This window comes from Oncorhynchus nerka, linkage group LG22 (genome assembly GCF_034236695.1).
Source record: "Oncorhynchus nerka isolate Pitt River linkage group LG22, Oner_Uvic_2.0, whole genome shotgun sequence".
In the NCBI taxonomy this organism is placed as follows: domain Eukaryota; kingdom Metazoa; phylum Chordata; class Actinopteri; order Salmoniformes; family Salmonidae; genus Oncorhynchus; species Oncorhynchus nerka.
Genome location: NC_088417.1, coordinates 62,364,959 through 62,391,992, shown reverse-complemented (window position 1 = coordinate 62,391,992; position 27,034 = coordinate 62,364,959). Strand labels below are relative to the sequence as shown.

At 44.8% G+C, this 27,034-nt stretch overlaps 1 protein-coding gene across 1 annotated transcript; it reads right to left on the bottom strand.

Moving 5' to 3' along the window:
- Positions 1–320: 320 nt before the first annotated feature.
- On the bottom strand, positions 321–3,211 carry LOC115104652 (frizzled-9). The gene has a single exon (XM_029626005.1). The coding sequence runs from the start codon at positions 2,623–2,625 to the stop codon at positions 871–873; it is 1,755 nt and encodes a 584-aa protein (XP_029481865.1). The 5' UTR covers positions 2,626–3,211; the 3' UTR covers positions 321–870.
- Between the last annotated feature and the right edge of the window lie 23,823 nt (positions 3,212–27,034).

The window sequence follows — 27,034 nt, the reverse complement described above, 5'->3', positions numbered from 1 at the left end:
AGATTTGCCAGTGAGAGCTTCATACTGTAGGTGGGTCCACAAGGTAATCAGTCTAATGAAAAATAAACTAAAATGAATACTTTTAAAAATGTCACCGAAACGAATGATGTCCATTTAATTTATACAATATATTCTTGCATCAAGTTAATGACGACTGTCAATTTGAAGAGGCGCTGTAGCAAAATGTTTCAGACACAAATGAATATTTTCTTAAACCAAAAAATAGTTAAGGCTAATGTAAGATGTCTTTGCTTATGTTAATAACCACTACACTTAATTTGACATGCATTGTAAAGTAATCAATAGAGTAAAGTCATCAGTGAAAATATATAAATATGTTTTATTAATGTCCATTGTTTTGAAAAATATGCATTTGCAAAGGCACTTATACATCTCAACAGGCCCTATATTCATAACTCATAACTCTTTAGTACATGTGCTTTTATATACAATATACAAAACCTTAGGAAACACCATCAAGAACTTACAATTAAATACACAACACAATAAATACATTTACAGGGAGAGAACACTAAACCAAATGTTGATACATCCATGCAAGTTCTATTTTGCATTCATGTTCAGTTGGTTAACCAGAAACAGCCAACTAACTCTATGGCATACAATACAAGAAATGTTTCCTTTGGAAGCATATCTGATTCTGCATGTGCACCGAACTGTGTGGTTTAACTGAAAGCAATGTGGATCATCTGTTACCAAAACGAAAGCACAACCACTGTTACGTTCAGGTATTGCTACTAATCGAGCATTAGATGCAAACCAACCTGAGCTTTTCAAATGATCATATAACAAAATAGCATCCTTTGGCATTGTCAATACAAGCGACTGTGAGAAGTGTCACTTGAAATGTTAGACGTGTGTGGGGCTCTCTAGGTAAGAGTCTGTTTTGGCCATGTGGAGCACCACGGCTGGGGACTTGTAGTGACAGTGGGAGGTGCTGCAGCTGACGCTGCTACAAGGCTTCCTGCTAGTCCGCACCGACAGCTTCCTGTTGCACAGGCCCTGCCAGGTCTGCAGGGTCTTGGAACTCCAAACCCACACACCGCTGGTGATGCCCACCACCAGAGACATGAAGATCTTCAGCATGAACACTGCCACGGTGGGCACCGACTCCTCCAGGGAGCAGTCCTCATGCCGGCGCCCGGGGAACGACACACACTTGTTCTCCAGCGCCTGGAACTTCCAGTACCCCATGTTGAGCCTCTCGTAGAAGTAGCAGATGATGACGCAGGTGGCGGGCACCGTGTACAGGATGGAGAACACACCGATCTTCACCATGAGTTTCTCCAGCTTCTCTGTGTTGGTGCCGCCCGTCTTCATTATCTTCCGGATGTGGAAGAGCGCCACGAAGCCTGTGAGGATGAAAGAGGTGCCAATGACCAGGTAGCAGGACAGAGGGATGAGCACGAAGCCGGTCAGTGCATTAACGTCCATGCTGCCCACATAACACAGCCCCGTCAGCTCGTCCCCTGCCACCTTCCTCATAGTTAGGATGACGATGGTCTTCATGGCTGGGATGCCCCAGGCGGCCATGTGGAAATAGCTGCTGTGGGCCTCGATGGCCTCGTGGCCCCACTTCTTGCCAGCGGCCAGGAACCAGGTGAGTGTGAGGATGACCCACCAGATAGATGAAGCCATACCAAAGTAGTAGAGGATGAGGAAGACGATGGTGCAGCCCGTAGACTCCAGCCCCTCCTGGATGATGTAGAGCTCGCCATTCTCCCGGTCGCAGGCTATGTTCTCGGCCCCGGCCACCGAGCGGATGACGAAGGCCACCGAGTAGACGTTGTAACACATGGAGAGGAAGATGATGGGCCGCTCGGGGTACTGAAAGCGCTGCGGGTCCAGCAGGAAGGTGAGGACAGTGAAGGCGGTGGAGATGAAGCAGAGTGTGGACCACACCGCCATCCAGATGAAGGCAAAGTCCTTGTCCTGCCGCGACCAGAACACGTCCACCACCGAGGAGCAGCGCGGGGCACACGACTGGCTCTTCTCCACATACTGGAACTTCTCTGGGTTCTCGCAGGAGACCAGGCTGTTGCCCGAGCGCCCGCTGGTACCCGGGCCGGGCTGCCTGGGTCTGGGGGGCACCGGTAGCATGCCCTCCCCCTTCTTGGTCTCCTGCTTGGTGTCATTCTCAGGCGCCTCCATGCACAGCGAGTTGGGGTTGTTTTTAGTGGGCAGCTTGGAGCAGTCCAGTGAGTCAGGCCAGCCGAAGCTGAATTTCTCCATGATGGGAGAGCACTTCTGCCTGGCCTGCTCACACATTGGTCGGCAGGCAGGGATGGTGGTGGACACTTTGTCAGTGCACATGGGGACGTAGAGGGAGCAGAGGAAAAAGCGCAGGTGCACGTCACAGCCGTATTCCACTAGAGGGGCAAACTCATTCAGTTTGATGCTGGCCTCTGCTTGGCTTTCGTATTTCATGAAGTTGGGCATTCTTGTCATATTGTAGCCAATGCCCTGGCACATGGGAATGGTGATGGGTTCACATTTTGCAGGTCTGCCCCTCTCTATATCATATGCTCCGATATCCAAACTGGATGCAGCAATAACAAGTTGGCACCAGAGTAAAATGGCAATCCTCAAATGAAAAATATACATGTTGATATCAGGAAAGTTAATATATCACAAACTACTTATTGTTTTAGAATAGAAAAGTAAAATAGAAAGGAACAGTGATTGTAACAATTCCAGACGGATGAGATGGTGCCCAAAATGTGTCCATTTCCCCACTGTCAATTCTGATGAAGCATATGTTAGTTCCAAGGTGAGTTCATTTAATACCCGACCATATGGCTCTCCTATGGTCAAAATTGCATACCTTCGCAAAACGTCTTGTTTTCCCTGAAAACAGTATCTGAATTAGTTCCAAATCCAGTCGGATATTAAAGCGCGATACGCTTCACATGTTTAGCAAAGTGACGGCAACATGCTGTGAACGTTCGAATGGTAAACAATTAGTCTCTATATCATCGATATCACGCATATTAAAATCTCAAGGCAGGCAGTTTCGTTGAACCGTAATAAAGTCCTTATTTCCCGAAATTATTTTAAGTTGATATGCTGTTCAAAATCACATTTGAGTAGGCTCCTGTTTGTAACCACACCAGTGCACCACACGCGGAGATACTGGGTCGTTTAAAAATACTCAAGCCGTCTAGCTCTGTCTGTCTTCTTCTCCCCCCATCGCTTGAGTGCATTAACATTCTCTGTGCTCTGCTCTCTGCCTCTTCAATAAAGGGGCGGGAGTTGGATGACGGAACTTGCTTCGCCCCGCCTTAACTCATTCTCAAATGTATTTTTCTTACAGAGGTAAAAATGTATTTATATTGGATATTCGGTTCTCTAGTCAATAGCTATTAAACCAAGCATGCCAACCATGACTGTGAAGATGATATATTTTGAATCAGGGGAAGATGGAGAACAATCCACACTTTTGTTTGTCAAGTCACATAGTATTAGATTTTTTAAAAATTGAACCTTTATTTAACTAAGCAAGTCAGTTAACTTAAGAACAAATATTATTTATTTAATATTATTTATTTAATATTATTTACAATGACGGCCTAACTCGGGCCAAACCCGGACGACACTTGCCCAATTGTGCGCCGCCCTATGGGACTTACAATCACGGACGGATGTGATACAGCCTGGAATCGAACCAGGGACTGTAGTGATGCCTCTTGCACTAAGATGCAGTGCCTTAGACCGCTGCACATTTCATTTGAGAAAGTAAGAGATGAGATGGCAATAAAGAAAAAAATGTTAGGTTAACTAAAGGCATTAAGGAATGACTAGTGGTCTTCTACTTATATTTATTTATTTGACCTTTATTTAACTAGGCAAGTCATTTAAGAACAAATTATTTTTACAATGACGACCTACCCCGGCCAAACACGGATGATGCTGGGCCAATTGTGCGCCACCCTATGTGACTCCCAAACACGGCCGGATGTGATACAGCCTGTCTGCAATGCACCATGGATAGATGCTGTGTGGATAGTGACCACTAGATGGGAACAATAGCCTATCAGGCCTTCCATAATACTGTCACTGCTCAGTAATTGAGTTACACACCATGTAAAATTAGTGTTATATTAGATATTCGGACGGATATTAGTTCCTTTCGGCTCAATAGCTATTGTACCAAGCATGCCTTGACAGTGAAAATTGTATATTCTGAATCAGGGTGAATGGAGAACAATCCATGGTGTTTTTTGTTTCTTGAAATATAATCAAAAGTTGTTGTCAGTCAGAACTCCCTCATGTCTTTTCCTCCCTGAGGCATACAGCAGGGGCGGACTGGGATAAAAATTAGTCCCTGGCATTTTAGCCACACCAGCCCACATCACCTCACGCATGCGGTTACCCATCCTAGTGGTGAATGAAAGAACACACACATATATATATATATATATATATATATATATATATATTAGACAAAGAAGAAAATCACTGAATAAATGCCTTATAGATGACCATTGGCTTATACATACAGTTGAAGTCGGAAGTTTACATACACCTTAGCCAAATACATTTAAACTCAGTTTTTCACAATAAGTATTCAGACCGCTTGACTTTTTCCACATTTTGTTACATTACAGCCTTATTCTTAAATGTATTAAATCTACACACAATACCTTATAACGACAAAGCAAAAATAGGTTTTTAGAAATGTTAGCAAATAATAATCATATTTACATAAGTATTCAGACCCTTTACTCAGTACTTTGTTGAAGCACCTTTGGCAGCGATAACAGCCTCGAGTCTTCTTGGGTTTGACATTACAAGCTTGGCACACCTGTATCTGGGAAGTTTCTCCCATTCTCCTCTGCAGATCCTCTCAAGCTCTGTCAGGCTGGATGGGGAGCGTCGCTGCACCGCTATTTTCAGGTCTCTGCAGAGATGTTCGATGGGGTTCAAGTCTGGGCTCTGGCTGTGCCACTCAAGGACCTTCAGAGACTTGTCCCGAAGCCACTTCTCCGTTGTCTTGGTTGTGTGCTTAGGGTCGTTGACCTGTTGGAAGGTGAACCTTTGCCCAGTCTGAGGTCCTGAGGACTCCGGAGCAGGTTTTCATCGAGGATCTCTCTGTACTTTGCTCCGTTCATCTTTTCCTCCTTCCTGACTAGTCTCCCAGTCCCTGCCTCTGAAAATCCTCCCCACCGCATGATGCTGCCACCACCATGCTTCACCGTAGGGATGGTGCCAGATTTCCTCCAGACGTGACGCTTGGCATTCAGGCCAAATAGTTTAATCTTTGTTTCATCAGACCAGTGAATCTTGTTTCTCATGGTCTGAGAGTCCTTTAGGCAAACTCCAAGCGGGTTGCCATGTGCCTTTTACTGAGGTGTGGCTTCTGTCTGGAATGATGGAGGCCACTATCTTCTTGTGGACCTTCAATGCTGCAGAATTGTTTTGGTACTCTTCCCCGGATCTGTGCCTCGACACATTCCTGTCTTGGAGCACTGCAGGGAATTCCTTCGACCTCATAGCTTGGTTTTTGCTCTGACATGTACTGTCAATTATGTCCAATCAATTGAATTTACCATATGTGGACTCCAATCAAGTTGTAGAAACATCTCAAGGATAATTAATGGAAACAGGATGCACCTGAGCTCAATTTTGAGTCTCATAGTAAAGGGTCTGAATACTTATGTAAATAGCTATTAATTAATTTATTTGTTTAACCTGTTTTCACTTTGTCAATATGGGGTAGTGTGTGTAGATTGATGAGGGATAAAAAAAAAAAAATGTTGACCAGGCAAGCCAGTTAAGAACAAATTATTATTTACAATGACGGCCAAGGAACAGTGGGTTAACTGCCTTGTTCAGGGGCAAAACAACCATTTTTTCATCTTGTCAGCTTGGGGATTCGATCTAACAACCTTTTGGTTACTGGCCCAACGCTCTAAACACTAGGCTACCTGCCATCCATTTTAGAATAAGGAAAAAGTCAAGGGGTCTGAAAACTTTCCAAATGCACTGTATATGTGTTAGAAAAGCTAATCTAACGACTTGTTAGGCTACATTGCAAGTAGCCTGGTGTCCCAATGTTCCCCTGAATCCCCCCCTTCCCTAATTAGCCTACTATACAGCCAAATATAATGGAATATGGAATAGAATAAATGGAATAGACAACAGGTGGAAATTATAGGCATTTAGCAAGACACCCCCAATAAAGGAGTGATTCTGCAGGTGGGACCACAGACCACTTCTCAGTTCCTATGCTTCCTGGCTGATGTTTTGGTCACTTTTGAATGCTGGAGGTGCTTTCACTATAGTGGTAGCATGAGACGGAGACTACAACCCACACAACTGGCTCAGGTAGTGCAGCTCATCCAGGATGGCACATCAATGCAAGATGTGGCAAGAAGGTTTGCTGTGTCTGTCAGCGTAGTGTCCAGAGCATGGAGGCGCTAACAAGAGACAGGCCAGTACACCAGGAGACGTGGAGGAGGCCGTAGGAGGGCAACAACCTAGTAGCAGGACCGCTACCTCCGCCTTTGTGCAAGGAGGAGCAGGAGGAGCACTGCCAGAGCCCTGCAAAATGACCTCCAGCAGGCCACAAATGTGCATGTGTCTGCTCAAACGGTCAGAAACAGACTCCATGAGGGTGGTATGAGGGCCCGACGTCCACAGGTGGGGATTGTGCTTACAGCCAAACCCGGTGCAGAACGTTTGGCATTTGCCAGAGAACACAAAGATTGGCAAATTCGCCACTGGCGCCCTGTGCTCTTCACAGATGAAAGCAGGTTAACACTGAGCACATGTGACAGACGTGACAGTCTGGAGACGCCGTGGAGAACGTTCTGCTGCCTGCAACATCCTCCAGCATGACCGGTTTGGCGGTGGGTCAGTCATGGTGTGGGGTGGCATTTCTTTGGGGGGCCGCACAGCCCTCCATGTGCTCGCCAGAGGTAGCCTGACTGCCATTAGGTACCGAGATGAGATCCTCAGACCCCTTGTGAGACCATATGCTGGTGCGGTTGGCCCTGGGTTCCTCCTAATGCAAGACAATGCTAGACAATGTGGCTGGAGTGTGTCAGCAGTTCCTGCAAGAGGAAGGCATTGATGCTATGGACTGGCCCGCCCGTTCCCCAGACCTGAATCCAATTGAGCACATCTGGGACATCATGTCTCGCTCCATCCACCAACGCCACGTTGCACCACAGACTGTCCAGGAGTTGGCGGATGCTTTAGTCCAGGTCTGGGAGGAGATCCCTCAGGAAACTGACGCCTCATCAGGAGCATGCCCAGGTGTTGTAGGGAGGTCATACAGGCATGTGGAGGCCACACACACTACTGAGCCTCATTTTGACTTGTTTTAAGGACATTACATCAAAGTTGGATCAGCCTGTAGTGTGGTTTTCCACTTTAATTTTGAGTGTGACTCCAAATCCAGACCTCCATGTGTTGATAAATTTGATTTCCAATGATCATTTTTGTGTGATTTTGTTGTCAGCACATTCAACTATGTAAAGAAAAAAGTATTTAATAAGAATATTTCATTCATTCAGATCTAGGATGTGTTATTTTAGTGTTCCCTTTATTTTTTTGAGCAGTGTATATATATCTATATATATATTTTTTTTTACAGATTATTAATTTTTAATTTCGACCAGCCCGCCACAATAAAAGATCATTAAAAGATCATTCGGGCCTTTTAATCCAGTTGGATAAACACTCCAAACAGCCTACACGATGCTCGGATGCGACCGCATGGTCCTGAAGCATACCGTTGCCCTGCCATGCCCAGAAACCTGCTCCTCTTATCCTCTGCCCTCAACGCTCTAGGCGACCAGTTTTGATAGCCTTTAGCCGCACCCTCATACTACTCCTTCTCTGTTCCGCGGGTGATGTGGAGGTAAACCCAGGCCCTGCATGTCCCCAGGTACCCTCATTTGTTGACTTCTGTGATCGAAAAAGCCTTGGTTTTATGCATGTCAACATCAGAAGCCTCCTCCCTAAGTTTGTTTTACTCACTGCTTTAGTACACTCTGCTAACCCTGATGTCCTTGCCGTGTCTGAATCCTGGCTCAGGAAGGCCACCAAAAATTCAGAGATTTCCATACCCAACTATAACATCTTCCGTCAAGATAGAACTACCAAAGGGGGCGGAGTTGCAGTCTACTGCAGAGATAGCCTGCAAAGTAATGTCATACTTTCCAGGTCCATACCCAAACAGTTCGAACTACTAATTTTGAAAATTACCCTCTCCAGAAATAAGTCTCTCACTGTTGCCGCCTGCTACCGGCCACCCTCAGCTCCCAGCTGTGCCCTGGACACCATTTGTGAATTGATCGCCCCCATCTAGCTTCAGAGTTTGTTCTGTTAGGTGACCTAAACTGGGATATGCTTAACACCCCGGCAGTCCTACAATGTAAGCTAGATGCCCTCAATCTCACTCAAATCATCAAGGAACCCACCAGGTACAACCCTAACTCTGTAAACAAGGGCACCCTCATAGACGTCATCCTGACCAACTGGCCCTCCAAATACACCTCCGCTGTCTTCAACCAGGATCTCAGCGATCACTGCCTCATTGCCTGTATCCGCCACGGAGCCGCAGTCAAACGACCACCCCTCATCACTGTCAAACGCTCCCTAAAACACTTCTGTGAGCAGGCCTTTCTAATCGACCTGGCCCGGGTATCCTGGAAGGACATTGACCTCATCCCGTCAGTTGAGGATGCCTGGTCATTCTTTAAAAGTAACTTCCTCACCATTTTAGATAAGCATGCTCCGTTCAAAAAATGCAGAACCAAGAACAGATACAGCCCTTGGTTCACTCCAGACCTGACTGCCCTAGACCAGCACAAAAACATCCTGTGGCGGACTGCAATAGCATCGAATAGCCCCGTGATATGCAACTGTTCAGGGAAGTCAGGAACCAATACACGCAGTCAGTCAGGAAAGCTAAGGCCAGCTTCTTCAGGCAGAAGTTTGCATCCTGTAGCTCCAACTCCAAAAAGTTCTGGGACACTGTGAAGTCCATGGAGAACAAGAGTACCTCCTCCCAGCTGCCCACTGCACTGAGGCTAGGTAACACGGTCTCCACCGATAAATCCACGATTATCGAAAGCTTCAATAAGCACTTCTCAACGGCTGGCCATGCCTTCCGCCTGGCTACTCCAACCTCGGCCAACAGCTCCGCCCCCCCGCAGCTCCTCGCCCAAGCCTCTCCAGGTTCTCCTTTACCCAAATCCAGATAGCAGATGTTCTGAAAGAGCTGCAAAACCTAGACCCGTACAAATCAGCTGGGCTTGACAATCTGGACCCTCTATTTCTGAAACTATCTGCCGCCATTGTCGCAACCCCTATTACCAGCCTGTTCAACCTCTCTTTCATATCGTCTGAGATCCCCAAGGATTGGAAAGCTGCCGCAGTCATCCCCCTCTTCAAAGGGGCAGACACCCTGGACCCAAACTGCTATAGACCTATATCCATCCTGCCCTGCCTATATAAGGTCTTCGAAAGCCAAGTCAACAAACAGGTCACTGACCATCTCGAATCCCACCGTACCTTCTCCGCTGTGCAATCTGGTTTCCGAGCCGGTCACGGGTGCACCTCAGCCACGCTCAAGGTACTAAACGATATCATAACCGCCATCGATAAAAGACAGTACTGTGCAGCCGTCTTCATCGACCTCGCCAAGGCTTTCGACTCTGTCAATCACCATATTCTTATCGGCAGACTCAATAGCCTCGGTTTCTCGGATGACTGCCTTGCCTGGTTCACCAATTACTTTGCAGACAGAGTTCAGTGTGTCAAATCGGAGGGCATGCTGTCCGGTCCTCTGGCAGTCTCTATGGGGGTGCCACAGGGTTCAATTCTCGGGCCGACTCTTTTCTCTGTATATATCAATGATGTTGCTCTTGCTGCGGGCGATTCCCTGATCCACCTCTACGCAGACGACACCATTCTATATACTTTCGGCCCGTCATTGGACACTGTGCTATCTAACCTCCAAACGAGCTTCAATGCCATACAGCACTCCTTCCGTGGCCTCCAACTGCTCTTAAACGCGAGTAAAACCAAATGCATGCTTTTCAACCGATCGCTGCCTGCACCCGCATGCCCGACTAGCATCACCACCCTGGATGGTTCCGACCTTGAATATGTGGACATCTATAAGTACCTAGGTGTCTGGCTAGACTGCAAACTCTCCTTCCAGACTCACATCAAACATCTCCAATCGAAAATCAAATCAAGAGTCGGCTTTCTATTCCGCAACAAAGCCTCCTTCACTCACGCCGCCAAGCTTACCCTAGTAAAACTGACTATCCTACCGATCCTCGATTTCGGCGATGTCATCTACAAAATGGCTTCCAACACTCTACTCAGCAAACTGGATGCAGTCTATCATAGTGCCATCCGTTTTGTCACCAAAGCACCTTATACCACCCACCACTGCGACTTGTATGCTCTAGTCGGCTGGCCCTCGCTACATATTCGTCGCCAGACCCACTGGCTCCAGGTCATCTACAAGTCCATGCTAGGTAAAGCTCCGCCTTATCTCAGTTCACTGGTCACGATGGCAACACCCATCCATAGCACACGCTACCTCCTCATGCCTTTTGCACACATTGTATATAGACTGCCCATTTTTTTTTCTACTGTGTTATTGACTTGTTAATTGCTTACTCCATGTGTAACTCTGTGTTGTCTGTTCACACTGCTATGCTTTATCTTGGCCAGGTCGCAGTTGCAAATGAGAACTTGTTCTCAACTAGCCTACCTGGTTAAATAAAGGTGAAATAAAAAAATAAAAAAATTTGTATCACATTCCAATGACAAAACTGGTGGGGTCAAAAATGCAATTTCAGAATGTGGGGGGGACATGTCCCCAGTGAAAGTTGCGCCCCTGTGAAGCCATTCCCTCTATCTCCGGGCCTAGGCCTAAACGAGGCCGGGTACCTCTATTAGGCTAACCCATATTGATTCCCTTCTTGGCCAAACTGTGGGTCGGAGGGGTGACGAAAGCGGCACCTGCTTCCCAGAGCCCATCCCCCAGCTCCATTGTCATGCTAAGCAGGCTTGCATAGGAGAGTGCACTCTGAGTGCCAGAGCGAGACTCCCCAAAAACTGCCCGGTTCCAGAAGGCCCTTAGGGAAGGAAGCAGGCCCACTTGTCACGTTCCCACAGATTACGGGGTCATGTTCCCCCCTCTTGTTTTTTCCCCCGAAATGGGATTCTTTTTGGCGGCTGTTTTTGTTTTGGCTGAGAGCTGTTTAAGCAGCGCTTTCAACGTCCTCCGCAAATCTCCTTCAGCCTTCCATGAAAGGTGCTATTCTTTGCGGTCGATGAATGAGTAGAAAATAAAGGGAAACCGCAGCTACAAGGGCAATCAGTCAATGATACAATTGCAGGCATCAGGATGGGGAAGAGCTTTTCCACGAACTTCACCATTAGCTAACTTATTTAAACTAACAGGCTGCTGCACTGACACAAAGGGAGTGTGTGTGTGTGTTTCAGAGGACTAATCTACCATGCTAGTCAGTGGCAGATAATGATTACGTAGTTTAAGATAAGCTTGGGTTATATATGCAGAGAACGCAAAATAAATGTTTGATGTGATGCTAGAGCCAGACACTATGTATTCATCTCTGATCCATACTTATCCAATTACAAAACCTAATCATTTTCTACAGTAATGTTGGCCCACTCACTCAATGCTCCGATTGACATACTTTAATATTATGGGTATATTTTTCCGTTTTGGAGCTGTAAAATATTCTGTCCTAAGACATACAGAAATATTGATGTGGTATAGTCAAAATCAAATCAAATTTTATTGGTCACATACACATGGTTAGCAGATGTTAATGCAAGTGTAGCGAAATGCTTGTGCTTCCTGTTCCAAAAGTGCAGTAATATCTAACAAGTAATCTAACAATTCCCCAACAACTACCTAATACACACACATCTAAAGGGGTGAATGAGAATATGTACATATAAATAAATATATGGATGAGCGATGGCCGAGCGGCAAAGGCAAGGTGCAATAGATGGTATAAAATACAGTATATACATGTGATATGAGTAATGTAAGATATGTAAACATTATTAAAGTGGCGTTATTTAAAGTGGCATTGTTTAAAGTGACTAGTGATCCATTTATTAAAGTGTCCAGTGATTGGGTCTCAATGTGGGCAGCAGCCTCTGAGTAAGTGATCGCTGTTAAACAGTCTGATGGCCTTGAGATAGAAGCTGTTTTTCAATCTCTCCGTCCCAGCTTTGATGTACCTGTACTGACCTTGTCTTCTGGATGATAGCGGTGTGAACAGGCAGTGGCTCGGTGGTTGTTGTCCTTGATGATCTTTTTGGCCTTCCTGTGACATCGGGTGCTGTAGGTGTCATGGGGGGCAGGTAGTTTTACCCCGGTGTTGCGTTGTGCAGACCGCACCACCCTCTGGAGAGCCTTGCGGATGAGGGCGGTGCAGTTACCGTACCTGTGATAGGCTGTGATACAGCCCGACAGGATGGTCTCAATTGCGCATCTGTAAGAGTTTGTCAGGGTTTCGTGATTACTGCTATCATTCTTATGGTGAAGTGTTACAATTGGTATGTTTGCCTATATGATTGTGGTTGAGTTAAGAAATATGACACACAGAATCCATACATAAGTGAGGATTCTTTATTTTTATAATGTCCAAATGCAATGTTACATGACATGCTTAATTTATACTGATCAAAAATATAAACGCAACATGCAACAATTTCAAAAATTTGACTGAGTTAGAGTTCCTATAAGGAAATCAGTCAATTGAAATAAAGTCATTAGGCCATAATCTATGGATTTCACATGACTGGAAATACAGATATGCATCTGTTGGTCAGAAAACCAATCAGTATCTTTTGTGACTGACCACTATTTGCCTCATGCAGCGCGACACACCTCCTTTGCATAGAGTTGATCAGGCTGTTGATTGTGGCCCGTGGAATATTATCCCACTCCTCTTCAATGGCTGTGCGAAGTTTCTGGATATTGGCGGGAACTGGAACATGCTGTCATACACGTTGATCCAGAGCATCCCAAACATGCTCAATTGGTGACATGTCTTGTGAGTATGCAGGCCAAGGAAGCACTGGGACATTTGCCGCTTCCAGGAATTGTGTACAGATCCTTGCAACATGGGGCCGTGCATTATCATGCTGAAACATGAGGTTATGGTGGTGGATGAATGGCATGACAATGGGCCCAAGTATCTTGTCATGGTATCTCTGTGCATTCAAATTGCCATCGATGAAATGCAATTGTGTTCATTGTCCGTAGCGTATGCCTTCCCATACCATAACCCCACTTCCACCATGGGGCACTCTGTTCATAACGTTGACATCAGCAAACCACTCGCCCACACAACACCATCTGCAGTTGTGATGCCGGTTGGACGTACTGCCAAATTCTCTAAAATTATGTTGGAGGTGGTTTATGGTAGATAAATTAACATTAAATTATCTGGCAACAGCTCTGGTGGACATTCCTGCAGTCAGCATGCCAATTGCACGCTCCCTCAAAACATGAAACATCTGTGGCATTGTGTTGTTTGACAACATTTTAGAGTGACCTTTTATTGTCCCCAGCACAAGGTGCACTTATGTAATGATAATGCTGTTTAATCAGCTTCGTCATAGGCCACACCTGTCAGATGGATGGAATATCTTGGCAAAGGAAAAATGCTCACTAGCATGGACGTAACAAATTTGAACACAAATTTTGAGCGAAATAAGCTTTTTGTGCATATGGAACATTTCTGGAATTTTTTTATTTCAGCTCATGAAACCATGGGACCAACACTTTACATGTTGCGTTTATATTTTTGTTCAGTGCAAATGAAATAATTCCTACATCTACACTTCATAAACCCAGTGTCGGAAGAAGAAAAAAACCTGAGGAGTGGCAGTTGGCACCATAACTTTTTTTTAAGGCTTGAGAAATGTGACAATCTATCTAATTGGTCAACACCCATGGTAGCCACTTGGATTTCAAGGGTTAATCTCTTCACCACCCCGTTACCTATCTGCCAGCTGTCATACACTCTAACGCTAAAACACAAGTGTACTCACAAAGAACCTGCTGTCTAGTCGTACAAGACAGGTAATTGGTCAGATTCATGAGGTCGAGGGACATGAGAACAGTGTACTATTCTATACCAAAGCTTGGTGAAACAAGGCTATATTGTTGTATGAGAGATTATGGGTACATACATGAATATGAATTAAGAGTTCCAAGAGTAGCCCAGTCATTTAACTGATTTCAGTGAAATTAAACTACTTGGTTGGAGATTCAAAGCCAGCGTTGCACAATTAGCCCTGACCACATTTTGTCCAGGTTTCACAAGATTAAGGTTTCGCACAGTTAATATTTTTTTTTTACTAAAGCAGAGACATACGGGAAATCTTTGGCAATGGCTAATTAATCTGTTCAGAACCCCTCGTATTTAGGAAGGCCAGTCCACCCAACAGAGACCACGTTTCAACAAGGCAGTTCCCATCTTGGCTCAGAAAACTCAATACCGGTATTCTTACTTTATATTTTTACAAGGTGTCTCCAGACAGACCTGCCTTTTACAACATTTGTGGTGTCTTTCCCCTGCTCCTTGTTTTCATTAAGAGCGAGTTTGTGTAGCGTCTCGCGCAAACCCTTCGCACATAAGTCATCGATTTCCCTAATGAGTGACAGGCAACAAAAGCGTCCAATTCTTTAGCTTGCCAAAACACACCTGCCTTCTCAATCAGACTTGGTGTGGCACCACAGTGACCTGCATGGCTTTAGGGGGCAGATGGATTAGAGAGAGGGTGACTCGTGAATGTGCCTATTTCAACCACAGGCCAGGACGACATGGTGCTTGTGGTCTTCTGCTGGCCTCTGCCCTGGAACAGAGCCATTCTGGCAGTGACCGCATGCGTTTTGGCCTCCTCAGAACTATGAGCAGAATGCAGAATGCCAAGGAAAGCAAATACATTGAGGAATTTAAACAGAAATGGGCTGAAGGAGTCTGGATGCAGCAGACTCCATAAAATAGTCCCCGTCTTGTTACTGGAGAAATCAGACTTGCGAGGGAAAAATCTTAAAATGTGATATCTTTACCAGCAGTGTGGAACATACAGCCTTTCTCTTCTTCTGCTTTGTTACAAGCACAGTTGGGGGGGGGGGGGGGGTCTCTTCTCTTGGTTTAGAGAAGCCCAGCTTTCTAAGCAAACACACACTCAGTCTCATCGCCTACCGGGACCTGAGGGATGGAAACGCACAAGTCTATGTAGCTGCGGCAGCAGCAGTCAGCCAGACAGTGGGGAGGTTTGGGAGGAGGGAAAAAGAGAGGAGGCAAAGAGGGCACACGGCAGCACTGAGTGCATAGTGAAGATGCCTGGCAGTCTTTGGAGACGCTCCCATGGGTTAGTCCCCCGCGCTCTGCCCTCTTAGCCGGGAGGAGAAACATGTTCCCAGATAGTACATGCTCCACAGGGAAGCCGTGTTCATTGACTTGGGGCATGGTGACTCTGACCTTTCAGAGTCAACAAGTGCTCAGCATATGTGGGAACTCCTTCAAGACGGTTGGAAAAGCATTCCAGGTGAAGCTGGTTGAGAGAATGTCAAGAGTGTGCAAAGCTGTCATCAAGGCAAAGGGTGGCTACTTTGCAGAATATCAAATATCAAATATATTTTGATTTGTTTAAGACTTTTTTGGTTACTACATGATTACATATGTGTTATTTCATAGTTTTGATGTCTTCACTATTATTCTACAATGTAGAAAATAGTTTGAAAAAATTAAGAAAAACCCTTGAATGATTAGGTGTGTCCAAACTTTTGACTGGCACTGTATGCCTACAAGAAGTTATTGTTTACTCTTAGGCCTACTTGTAAGCACTCGTGAGGTATTTAGAGCTACAGTTTGTCACCTGGTTCAGACAGTCCATTAACTGTAGCTTTAAAGACATCACAAGTGCTTACAAGTAGGCCTAACAGTAAACAAGAACATCCCAGTAACAGATCAATTATATGAATACTGTAGCCCTTGCAGCTTATATTAAGAGTACACATCTTAGTTATGGGGAGCTCTGCAGCCATTGATGACTATGTCTAGCATCGTCTTGAGAGGGAAAAGACCTGACATGGGCCTAGAACGGGCGAGGGCTCAAAAAGCAATAATCCAGCAAGCGTGTCCGTCGTTAAATCCCCCCCCCACCCACTGTCAGAACCATAAATAGCTGACAAATCGGTCCAATTAATGGGAAAATACCTAGAATGGGTGCCTCCGCCTTGCCCGTCACCGCCTCTGGGGCTGTCTCTTTACTCAAAGGCAGTGTCTTTACAGGACACACACACACACATCTCTCATGCCTGAACAGACAGCAGATATTTATATCACAGTCACGGGAATACATTTAGAGCCTGGCCTGTCGACTCCATAGGGGGGCTACAGATACTGGACATGTGAGCTGTAAGCTCTGGAGTGGTGTGTATACGGCAACATGTTCTTGAGAATAACCTGAAAGAAATGAAACTGTGTAGATCAGCTGACTGAGAATGCCCGTGCAAGTTCACCGAACAGAGATTATAATTACCATCACATCTAAAGAGTAACCTTGTCCATAATAATCAACAATAAGCCACTTCCCAACATCAATGTTGAGACGATCGGTAAACCAGAGCTGTAAACTCCTTACTCCTAAATTGATATTATGCACTAGTCCCATTGTGTTCTTCATCTTGCGCCCAGCGGGGGATAAAGACGAGAGCAGATGTGAAAACAGGGGCTGTGGTGACAGGGGGGCTATATTAGCCCCAGCTGAAGGAAAGAGAAGCCTGACAATACGGCAGCTATCTTTTACTGGCATATTATAATACATTGCCCTCCTCCTCCACCCCCCCCCCCCTCTGCTCTGGCTCCCCTGTTTTCTCCCCTCAAATCCCCTCCTAACCTCATCACCCCGCTCCCCAGCTTGGGTTACCAGCAAAGCAGGCACGCCAAACAAGTCCTATTAATACAGTGTGGACGGACAGAGGGGTCAGGTGTCATCTCCGTGGCTGGCAGTGTGGCTAGGCCAAGGCGTGGCAGGCAGCAGGGCCCACTGAGGGGTGGATGGTGACGGGGGACAGATATGTCACTGAGGCCAGGCTAAGTACAGGCCCGTCGCACAGTCACTGGGATCTGACATTTATGACAGAGAGAGGGGTAACTGGGTAGATACCTAGACTCTCACAAAGAGGGGAGAGACATATACAATATAGAGTCCATACTCCAATATCAACTCAATCTCAAAATGTTGTCCAAGCTAACAGTCATTCAAATTAAAAGGCTAAACATAAATACATCTAAAGTCAGAAGTCATTCAAACTCGTTTTTCAACCACTCCACAAATTTCTTGTTAACAAACTATAGTTTTGGCATGTGCATGACACATGTAATTTTTCCAACAATTGTTTACAGACAGAATATTTCACTTATAATTCACTGTATCACAATTTCAGTGAGTCAGAAGTTTACATACATTAAGTTGACTGTGCCTTTAAACAGCTTGGAAAATTACAGAAAATTATGTCATGGCTTAAGAAGCTTCTGATAGGCTAATTGACATCTTTTGAGTCAATTGGAGGTGTACCTGTGGATGCATTTCAAGGCCTACCTTCAAACTCAGTGCCTCGTTGCTTGACATCATAGGAAAATCAAAAGAAATCAGCCAAGATCTCAGAAAACAATTGCAGACCTCCACAAGTCTGGTTCATCCTTGGGAGCAATTTCCAAACACCTGAAGGTACCACATCCATTCGTACAAACAATAGTACGCAAGTATAAACACCATGGGGCCACGCAGCCGTCATACCGCTCAGGAAGTAGACGCACACGTTCGGTCTCCTAGAGATGAACGTACTTTGGTGCGAAAAGTGCAAATCAATCACAGAACAACAGCAAAGGACCTTGTGAAGATGCTGGATGAAACCGGTACGAAAGTATTTATATCCACAGTCAAACGAGTCCTATATCGAAATAATCCGAAAGGCCGCTCAGCAAGGAAGAAGCCACTGCTCCAAAACCACCATAAAAAAGCCAGACTACACATGGGGACAAAGATCGTACTTTTTGGAGAAATGTCCTGTGGTCTGATGAAACAAAAATAGAACTCTTTGGCCATAATGACCATCGTTATGTTTGGAGGAAAAAGGGGAGGCTTGCAAGCCGAAGAACACCATCCCAACCGTGAAGCACAGGGGTGGCAGCATCATGTTGTGGGGGTGCTTGGCTGCAGGAGGGACTTGTGCACTTCACAAAAGATGGCATGAGGGAGGAAATTATGTGGATATATTGAAGCAACATCTCAAGACATCAGTCAGGATGTCAGGACCTCAATCCTATAGAAAATTTGTGGGCAGAACTGAAAAATCATGTGCCAGCAAAGAGGTTTACAAACATGACTCAGTTACACCAGCTCTGTCAGGAGGAATAGGCCAAAATTCACCCAACTTATTGTGGGGAGCTTGTGGAAAGCTACCAGAAACGTTAAACCCAAGTTAAACAATTTAAAGGTAATGCTACCAAATACTAATTGAGTGTGTGTAAACTTCTGACCCAAATAAATAATTCTCTCTACTATTATTCCTGACATTTCACATTCTTAAAATAAAGTGGTGATCCTAACTGACCTAAGACAGGGACTTTTTTACTAGGATTACATGTCAGGAATGGTCAAAAACGGAGTTTAAATGTATTTCTGTGTCTGTGTTCCTTGTTGAAATAAAGGTATAATAATACTTGGCTAAGGTGTATGTAAACCTCCGACTTCAACTGTAAGTGTACATTGATATTTTCAACTGAAAAAATTGTGAGAGGCAAAAATCAAACTCAACCTATCAATTCTAACACTTTCAAATAACGGGGTGAATGTTTTATCTTACCTACCTACACATAGAACGACTGATGGACACACATGCACACACTGTACACACATACCAACGCAGACAAGAGTACAGCAGAACCAGTGGCGGTCACCAGTAGTTTCCCACTCCTACTACAGTACTCCTCTCAATGATGTCTTTGACTTGAGCCTCGGCACAATCCCCCCTGCTCTCACGGTGTTTACCTTGGAGCTGAAGGCTCCAACACACTGCTCCAGGTTCCCAATGTCCTGTCACTCAAACAAGTATTTCTCTCCCCCACCTCCTCTCTCATTTTCCATACCCTTTTCTCCATTCCTAAACGCTCTGTCCATTCTTCTCACCATCCTTCCTCTCCTAATGCGCTGTTCCCCCTTGTTCCCCCTCTACCGGTGCTCTTGCATAAACACCGGGCCCTCGCTTGCAGAAACCTTTGATTCTTCTCCTCCGTGTTGGAAAGAGGTGGAAGAACGAGAAAAATAAACTTATGGCCATTTTTTGCATGGGACTGTGGGGCCATACAATGTCACCCCTTGTTCCTGGGAATTGTTGCCATACTTTCTGTAGAATTATGAAGTGGTGGGATGGAGTCTACATGGCCTAAACCTATATAATGTTAACAGTATAATTGTTTTGCTTCTCATTTGTTTTAGAGCGAGACACACATTTGGAGACTTTCTGAACACCTTGAGGGCAGCTGTGCCTTAAACAGATAGTATGTTATTTTCATGGTGAGCGTGTGGGACAAGCAGTAGAAAAATAGGGGGTTATGTTGAAATTGAGGCCATACCTACAGTATTTGGTTTTGAGTTACATAACTTGGGAACTTGTTGAGCAAGTTTAATGTGAATTCCACCAAATTACTTAAAACTGTGAAACTATTACAAGCCATTATCGATGCCTTGTACCCTTGGTTATTACCTCGTACCCTTGCACATTGACTCGGTACTGGTACTCCTTGTATATAACCTTGTTATTATTATTATTTTTGTCTTACTTTTTAACTCTACATTGTTGGGAATGAGCTTGAAAGTTAGCATTTCACTGTAAAGTCTACACCCGTTGTATTCGGCGCATGTGACCAATAAAATGTCATTTCATTTGCCAAATAAAAATCCTCCTTCCTTAGTTTATCAATTAATTCACACTGGATTGCCAGTCAGAAACACCAAAGGCAACATGGCTTTGAGGACACACACCCAAGCACTGCATAGGTCCTTCCTCAGTTCTGGCTTGGCTAAACTATGCTAGGCCATCATGTCTGAACATGCCTGTCATGACACTGATAACAGCCTGCTACAGATCAAAGAAAAGATGGCATCTCATACCCAGATCCTTTCCCTTCCCAAACATTGCCAACATCGCTGTCCCCATTATTGGGCACCTTCATGGACAACAGTGTCATGCATATTGGAATTCAGGAGGTACAGTACAATATGCCCCCTTGGTTTCATCCAATTGTAGCTTCGAGCTACACACTGTACAAAGATATAAAACGTATTTACTGTAACACCTAAACAGATTATTTTGCCTGCAGGTATTGTGTATAGTTCAAATCTTACACAGCTCTGACAGAGGAGTCATCATAAAAAAATACTGATGCCAAGAAGGTAATTTGAAATAAAACCACAGCCTTGCAGGTCACTACAACTGGACACGTGATTGGAACAACTATTTCTCTTTTTATTAAGTGGCCCCTTTTTACAGGTTTATTGAATACAAAGCATGTATTCAGTTGGAGCCAGCAGAAATGGGGCATATATACTGCAGGGGGCATGTAAAAACAGAAACGTGTGTTTCTCTGGTAATTGTCCTAAATGCTGGGGACTAGAGTGGGCATTTAAGAGAGAATTGAGCCGCAAACATTGGAAACAGACCTGGGGCTATATTTCGTCATGCTGCTTGCTACGTATCCAAATGAGAAAATGTTGCATTTTGAGATGTCCACACTGAGGCAAAAGCTGCATCAAGTGATCTCAGATGGCCAAGGAAAGTTGTGCGGGGTAGCTTTGGCAAGTGGAATAATGACCTCTCAGTAGGCCAATCAGGAGGTTGAGATGAGGACCATCTATGGTATTTTACTGCCGAAGAGTACATTTATCCCCCCTATTAATTGTTTTGCTTAAAACCTAGTACACTTAGCCTTAGGACAAAGATACTGTACATGCCCAAGCAACAATATTGTATCACTGTTCACAATTTCACAACAACAAAACTATTAAACTCCTTGATACTATTGGTGATATTCTAAATTGACAGTGAGATTGCAGATAGGCCCATCAAACTTTCTTTGTTCTGTCCATCTCATTAACCCTCTCCTCCTACTGTATCACTTCTTGCCTGCGCAACCCAACCCTGCTATACCAGAACAAACAGCTCATCAAACCAGAGCCGGCAGCATCATTTTCAAAGGCCCTCTGTGGCCAACAAGACGCCCATTTTAGAATTCTGCCCAAAAACCAATCACCCATTTGAAAAATTGAGAGTTCAAGGTGAAAATGTTGCAGACTTTGGAAGAAATCGCTTCAGCTCCATTTTAAATCTTTAAAGAAAAACATTGGGGGGGCTGAGCTGTCAAATCTGCAAGTAATTATCAAGTCCGAGAAAAAAAAGCCCTCCGCTTTATATGCGAGGAAAAAGCCTGAACAAAAACACCACTGTTTTTATGACGTCCCCCTGTAGGTTTCTCTGCCCCTCGACGCATAGACCAACATATACCTGAACCCCAACAGAGAGGAGCCCTCATTCCCTGCTAGCGGAGGCAGGAACTGATTCTCCGAGATATGGCGATAAGCAATCGGCTCCTTGACAAAGCCGCTGCTGTATTGGAGGGGAAGAGAAAGGCAACATCCGCCTTTTACCCCCATCCTCCTTCTCACTCTCTCCTCTCTATATTTAGAGCTCTGCTATTCCAAGTGGCAGGGAGTGTGTTTAAATCAGAGGTGGGAGAGCAGCGAGAGGAAAAGAAAAACAACCTTTTTCCTAAACCTGAAAAAAATGGGGGGGGATTGAAGCACCACCAGATGTTATGAATAGGACATTGATCCGCCAAAAGGGGTTGAGAGGATGTGGTCGAACATACGCAAATGGCCTAGGAGTGTTTTCATAAATTATTACTTGCAAATCATAATGCCAGGCAGAGTTGATATAAGAGTAGGGTGTGTTTCTACTTTCTCATCAGCTTGTTCTCTATGCGCCTGGTTAGACATGTTTCGGAGGCTTCTCTATAGCGTGGCTGTCTTCTTGGCCCTGATACTGGCTGGGGTTGACTTGGCTGGTTCTCTCACCCTGTGAGTGCCGCAAACCCTAATGCTCTCTCTGGCTCATACACTCCAGGGGAGTGAGGGTTGACACACACAAAAATGAGAGTTCACACATCTCAAAGGCCACGTTTCTGTCAGCACCACTGGTATATTAAAGTAGACCCAGCAGAACAGGGGCGGTAGTGTGCCTGTGCCCCTCTGGTCGTCCAACTCCCAAGACACAGCTAATCTTAGACGTTTCATGTGCCATCGTCACCGGAGAGATTTTGACCTTATCTCTACGTACCCCAGGAGAACATCGGCACCCATGGGATGTCATGAAATGCATAGATCATCAATCACTTCTGCTGTTGCTGTAGGTTTGGGGGTGTTTTTGCTAACCCTTTATTTGGATAGTTGAAATGTTACTGATGCTCTACAGACGATCTACTAACCCTAATCCTTATCCTAACCTTAACACTTACCCTTACCCTAACCTTAACCCTTACCGTAGCTAACTTATCTGGCTGGCCTTCCTCTATGGACTCTCATTGGGTTCAATTGTCTCCTCCTCAGGAACAAACTAGAGCTCATGCTGATCCCTTTGTGTTGACCTTATCGGCTTGTTCCATCTGAAGGCGCTATCTGTTCCGAGTTTGCACGAAGGCCTGTGAACACAAACTGATCGGGCCCTGTTGTTTCCGCAATGCCACCTTCTAGACATGAAAGGGACTTGCGTTGTGGTAGGTCCAAAAACTTAAGGCTTTTGATATTCATTACCAATACAGTGTTTCAGTTACATCACCATACGTATAAATGATGATTATCACATTAATATTATACCCTGAGACTGCTATCTAACACTCACCTAGGACACATCCAAGTTAGACAACTGAGACGCACCTTCAGTTGCACACTAACCTGTGTAATTAGTGTATAACTTAGAAGTAAATGTAAGCACACTCAGTGGATAAAACATGCTTGATATACAGACCAACTTTTTGACAAGGTGTCTGCCTGGAGAGAATAACTGTATCAAGCCAAAAACACACTGCTCTATGCTGCCAACCATTGGCAGCAAAAAACATTTTTTTTTTTTTTAAACTCATTGGGGCAGAGTTAGATAGATGTGGATGGGGTGAGAGTTCCAGCGCATTCTCCAGCTTTTCAGGGGGGCTTTACATACAAAACCTCTGTGAATCTAACTCATATGAATGGCAGTCTGTTCCTCATCTTAAAGGGGGAACTTGTTAGGGGAGTTATTGACTTTGACAATCCTTGGATGATAGGTTAGTAACTTGATGGAGCATCTCAAAAGTTTGAAAGGGAATCTAGTCAGTGGTTAGATATACACTACATAACCAAAAGTATGTGGACACCTGCTTGTCAAACATCTCATTCCAGAATCATGGGCATTGATATAGAGTTGGTCCCCCCTTTGCTGCTATAACAGCCTCCAATCTTCTGGGAAGGCTTTCCACTAGATGTTGGAACATTGCTGCGGGGACTTGCTTCCATTCAGCCACAAGAGCATTAGTGAGGTTGGGCACTGATGTTGGGCGATTAGGCCTGGCTCGCAGTTGGCATTCCAATTTATCCCAAAGGTGTTTGATGGAGTTGAGGTCAGGGCTTTGTGCAGGCCCGTCAAGTTCTTCCACACCGATCTAGACAAACCATTTCTGTATGAACTATGCATTGGTGTAGGTAGTGTTCTCCTGGCATCCGCCAAACCCAGATTCGCCTGTCGGACTGCCAGAGGGTGAAGCGTGATTCATTACTCCAGAGAATGCGTTTACACTGCTCCAGAGTCCAATGGCGGCGAGCTTTACACCCCTCCAGCCGACGCTTGGCATTGCACAAGATGGCCTTAGGCTTGTGTACTGCTGCTCGGCCATGGAAACCCATTTCATGAAACTCCCGACGAACAGTTATTGTGCTAACGTTGCTTCCAGAGGCAGTTTGGAACTTGGTAATGAGTGTTACAACCAAGGACAGACTATTTTTACGCGCTACGTGCTTCAGCGGTCCCGTTATGTGAGCTTGTGTGGCCTACCACTTCACGACTGAGCCGTTGTTGCTCCTAGACTTTTCCACTTCACAATAACAGCACTTACAGTTGACCGGGACAGCACTAGCAGGGCAGAAATTTGACAAACTGACTTGTTGGAAAGGTGGTATCCTATGACGTTGCTACGTTGAAAGTCAGTGAGCTCTTCGGTATGGCCATTCTACTGCCAATCTTTGTCTATGGAGATTGCATGGCTGTGTGCTCGATTTTATTTACCTGTCAGCAACGGGTGTGGCTGAAATTAGAATGTGTATTTACAGGAAAATATAGCTAAGGACATAGCGTATCAGTAGTTAAACCATCTGAAAAGGAACACATACGGAATGTTGCTGATATAATAGTGGGTGTTTATTTATGCTTTTAATGTTGACAGGTTGAGAGGGCATAGAAAGTGGAGGGGTACACTTGTTACCTTCTTAGGATGCCAACAAAGAAAACAAAACCCCTCCATTCATTCAACAAGCCTAAAATACCCAGTATTTAATTTCAAATCAAATGCAATTACGACCCAAGGAAAACAGGGTTTGGTTCAACTCAGCTTCAGAACCCTGAGTAAGACAAACTTTCCATTCAGCCCTCTGCAAAACAGCCTTTTAGGAACTGAAAAGGGGCTTGTCTGACGATCACCTCCAATTCTGGTGTGAGTAAGAGTGTCCACAGTTCATAAAGGCAGCCTTATATGGTCTGACCTCTTGCTGAACTTGTCAGAATGGACACCGTCATAACCTATGCATGACTGTAGAGCAACCTAAATGAGAGTGGGTTCACACCACCACAGGTTAATGTCATGGATGCAAATATTTTCACAACAGACAAGAACAAAAAAACACCATGCACAAAATACCCACATCCAAAGCCTTAAGTCCAAAAGACTGAGTACAACGCCTAGTGTTCCTCCTTGATCACACAAAGACAAGCGCTTTCAGACACTTCAGAGGACATTTTAGTGGTTATACTTCCCAAAACCTAACTAATCCCCAGAATCCTACCTCGACAACACTAGTCCTCCACTGGCCATTAACAACTCAAATCACAGGCAAAGTATATCCCTGAAATGGAACTGAACAGTAAGACAGTGAGAAATAAGGGTTGAAGTTTTTGTAGCTCCAAGCCTGAGACATGTGGACCAAACCAACAGCATAGCACTGAACCCTGGCCTTCTTGTCCTCCCAGATAGGCCCATTCCTGTGCATGAGCTGAACAGTATTGTGGACAGATGTGCATTGTCTCGTTCTTCCATCTGCGTATGATACTACTACGCAACAGAGAAACATTGAATTTGAAAGTGCTGGAAGTCTATTGTTGAAAGGTGAAAATGTAACTGGCAACACCTATTCCACATTTAGCCTGAACTTTTTTCAAAGCACAATTTACATCAACTACATTTAAATGATCTCATCCTAGTTAGTGTTGTTGACAATCTAACCCACAGAGGAGCGACTCCCCACAAGATCTTCCCACCCCATTTCAAATGCCTGATCACATTATAAAACGGGTTGTCTTCAACCTGCACCAATGACTATAGACCTAGACATTAATAAATGAGCAGCTCTAGCCTTTTAGACAAGACTTCATTGACTTGACTCCTTCAGCAGTAAAAACATCATGGTTTCCCTTCCAATCATATTACAGAGTAATTGGAATGCCTCTGGGTCCACTGTAATGATGGAGCCATCTCACGAACAGCAACCACTTTAAACAAACACTGGGTGGGAGAGTTTCTCTGCTTAACACGTGGTTAAAAAGCCAAACACTTTTTTTTTGCTGAAGGTCTCCAACAAAGATCCTTGCTGAGGCACACTCGCTAAACACACATGGCACGCTCGCTCTTGGAACGACAACGGTAGACGGAAGCCACATTGCCCGGGCGCTCTGCGGACAATCCCGCCCCACGCCCAGCCTAGCGGAACAGGTCAACATCTAGGATAAATCTCAGGTCTCATGTGGCTTCCTCCCTTTTTCCCCCCTACTCCCAACTACACAGATCTGAAAACACAGGTTAAAGCAATAGAGTGGATACCCTAAAGGAATGTGCATGCACTTGTCCAGTTCTTTCACACCAGTGTAAATTAAGGAAACAAAATGAGACACTTGACGACCAGACCACCATCAACTCAAGCGCCACAGCTCTTTCCAAAACCTCCTCCGATCTTAGAAAAAGGGCCACATGTAAACTGTAGTCCGGTTAAAGAAATTCCTCATCTATGGTTTCTGAAACCACCAGGTTAATTTGGTAGATGAAGTGATAATGCTCAGCCATGGTGAATGCCCAGAGTTGTCATTCGGAGTGAACAGACTCACTGGCCACCATGGCAAACAAGTTTTACCAATAGTAGAACCTTTTCATTTAATACAAATATATGGATGTGTGTCTGGCTTTATGAGAGCTTCTAGAAGTACATTTTGTTGCCCCCAACACTAAATACATCATTAACTTGTGCGAGTACATGAGAGTTATGATTGAGAGCCGAATACAATCAGGCATAACATCCAAATGTGATTTTATGAGTTTGGCTACGAGTGTCAAAACCAGGGTGATTTAATGCCGCTGTCTGCATAATGAAACAGCTAAATCGATAATTGTAACATTTAATTTGTTGAACAAGAATGCCTGAAAGCTACTCCTAGTGTGGCTGAAGAGTTTGTCAATGGTATGAAGAAATCTGCCTTGTAAAACCAGCACGTGATTCCAACTGGATTCCATGAACAACGTCCTCCAATTCAGCTTTCCCCAGGAATACATTGTATTGATCCTTTTTCTGAGAATTGCTTGAATCACTGGGAGAATATGTTTATTCAGACAAGTAGGACAAGATAACGGTA

Excerpts from the sequence above, each read along its gene's own strand:
- LOC115104652 (XM_029626005.1), bottom strand. The coding sequence starts at position 2,625 with ATGTATATTTTTCATTTGAGGATTGCCATTTTACTCTGGTGCCAACTT.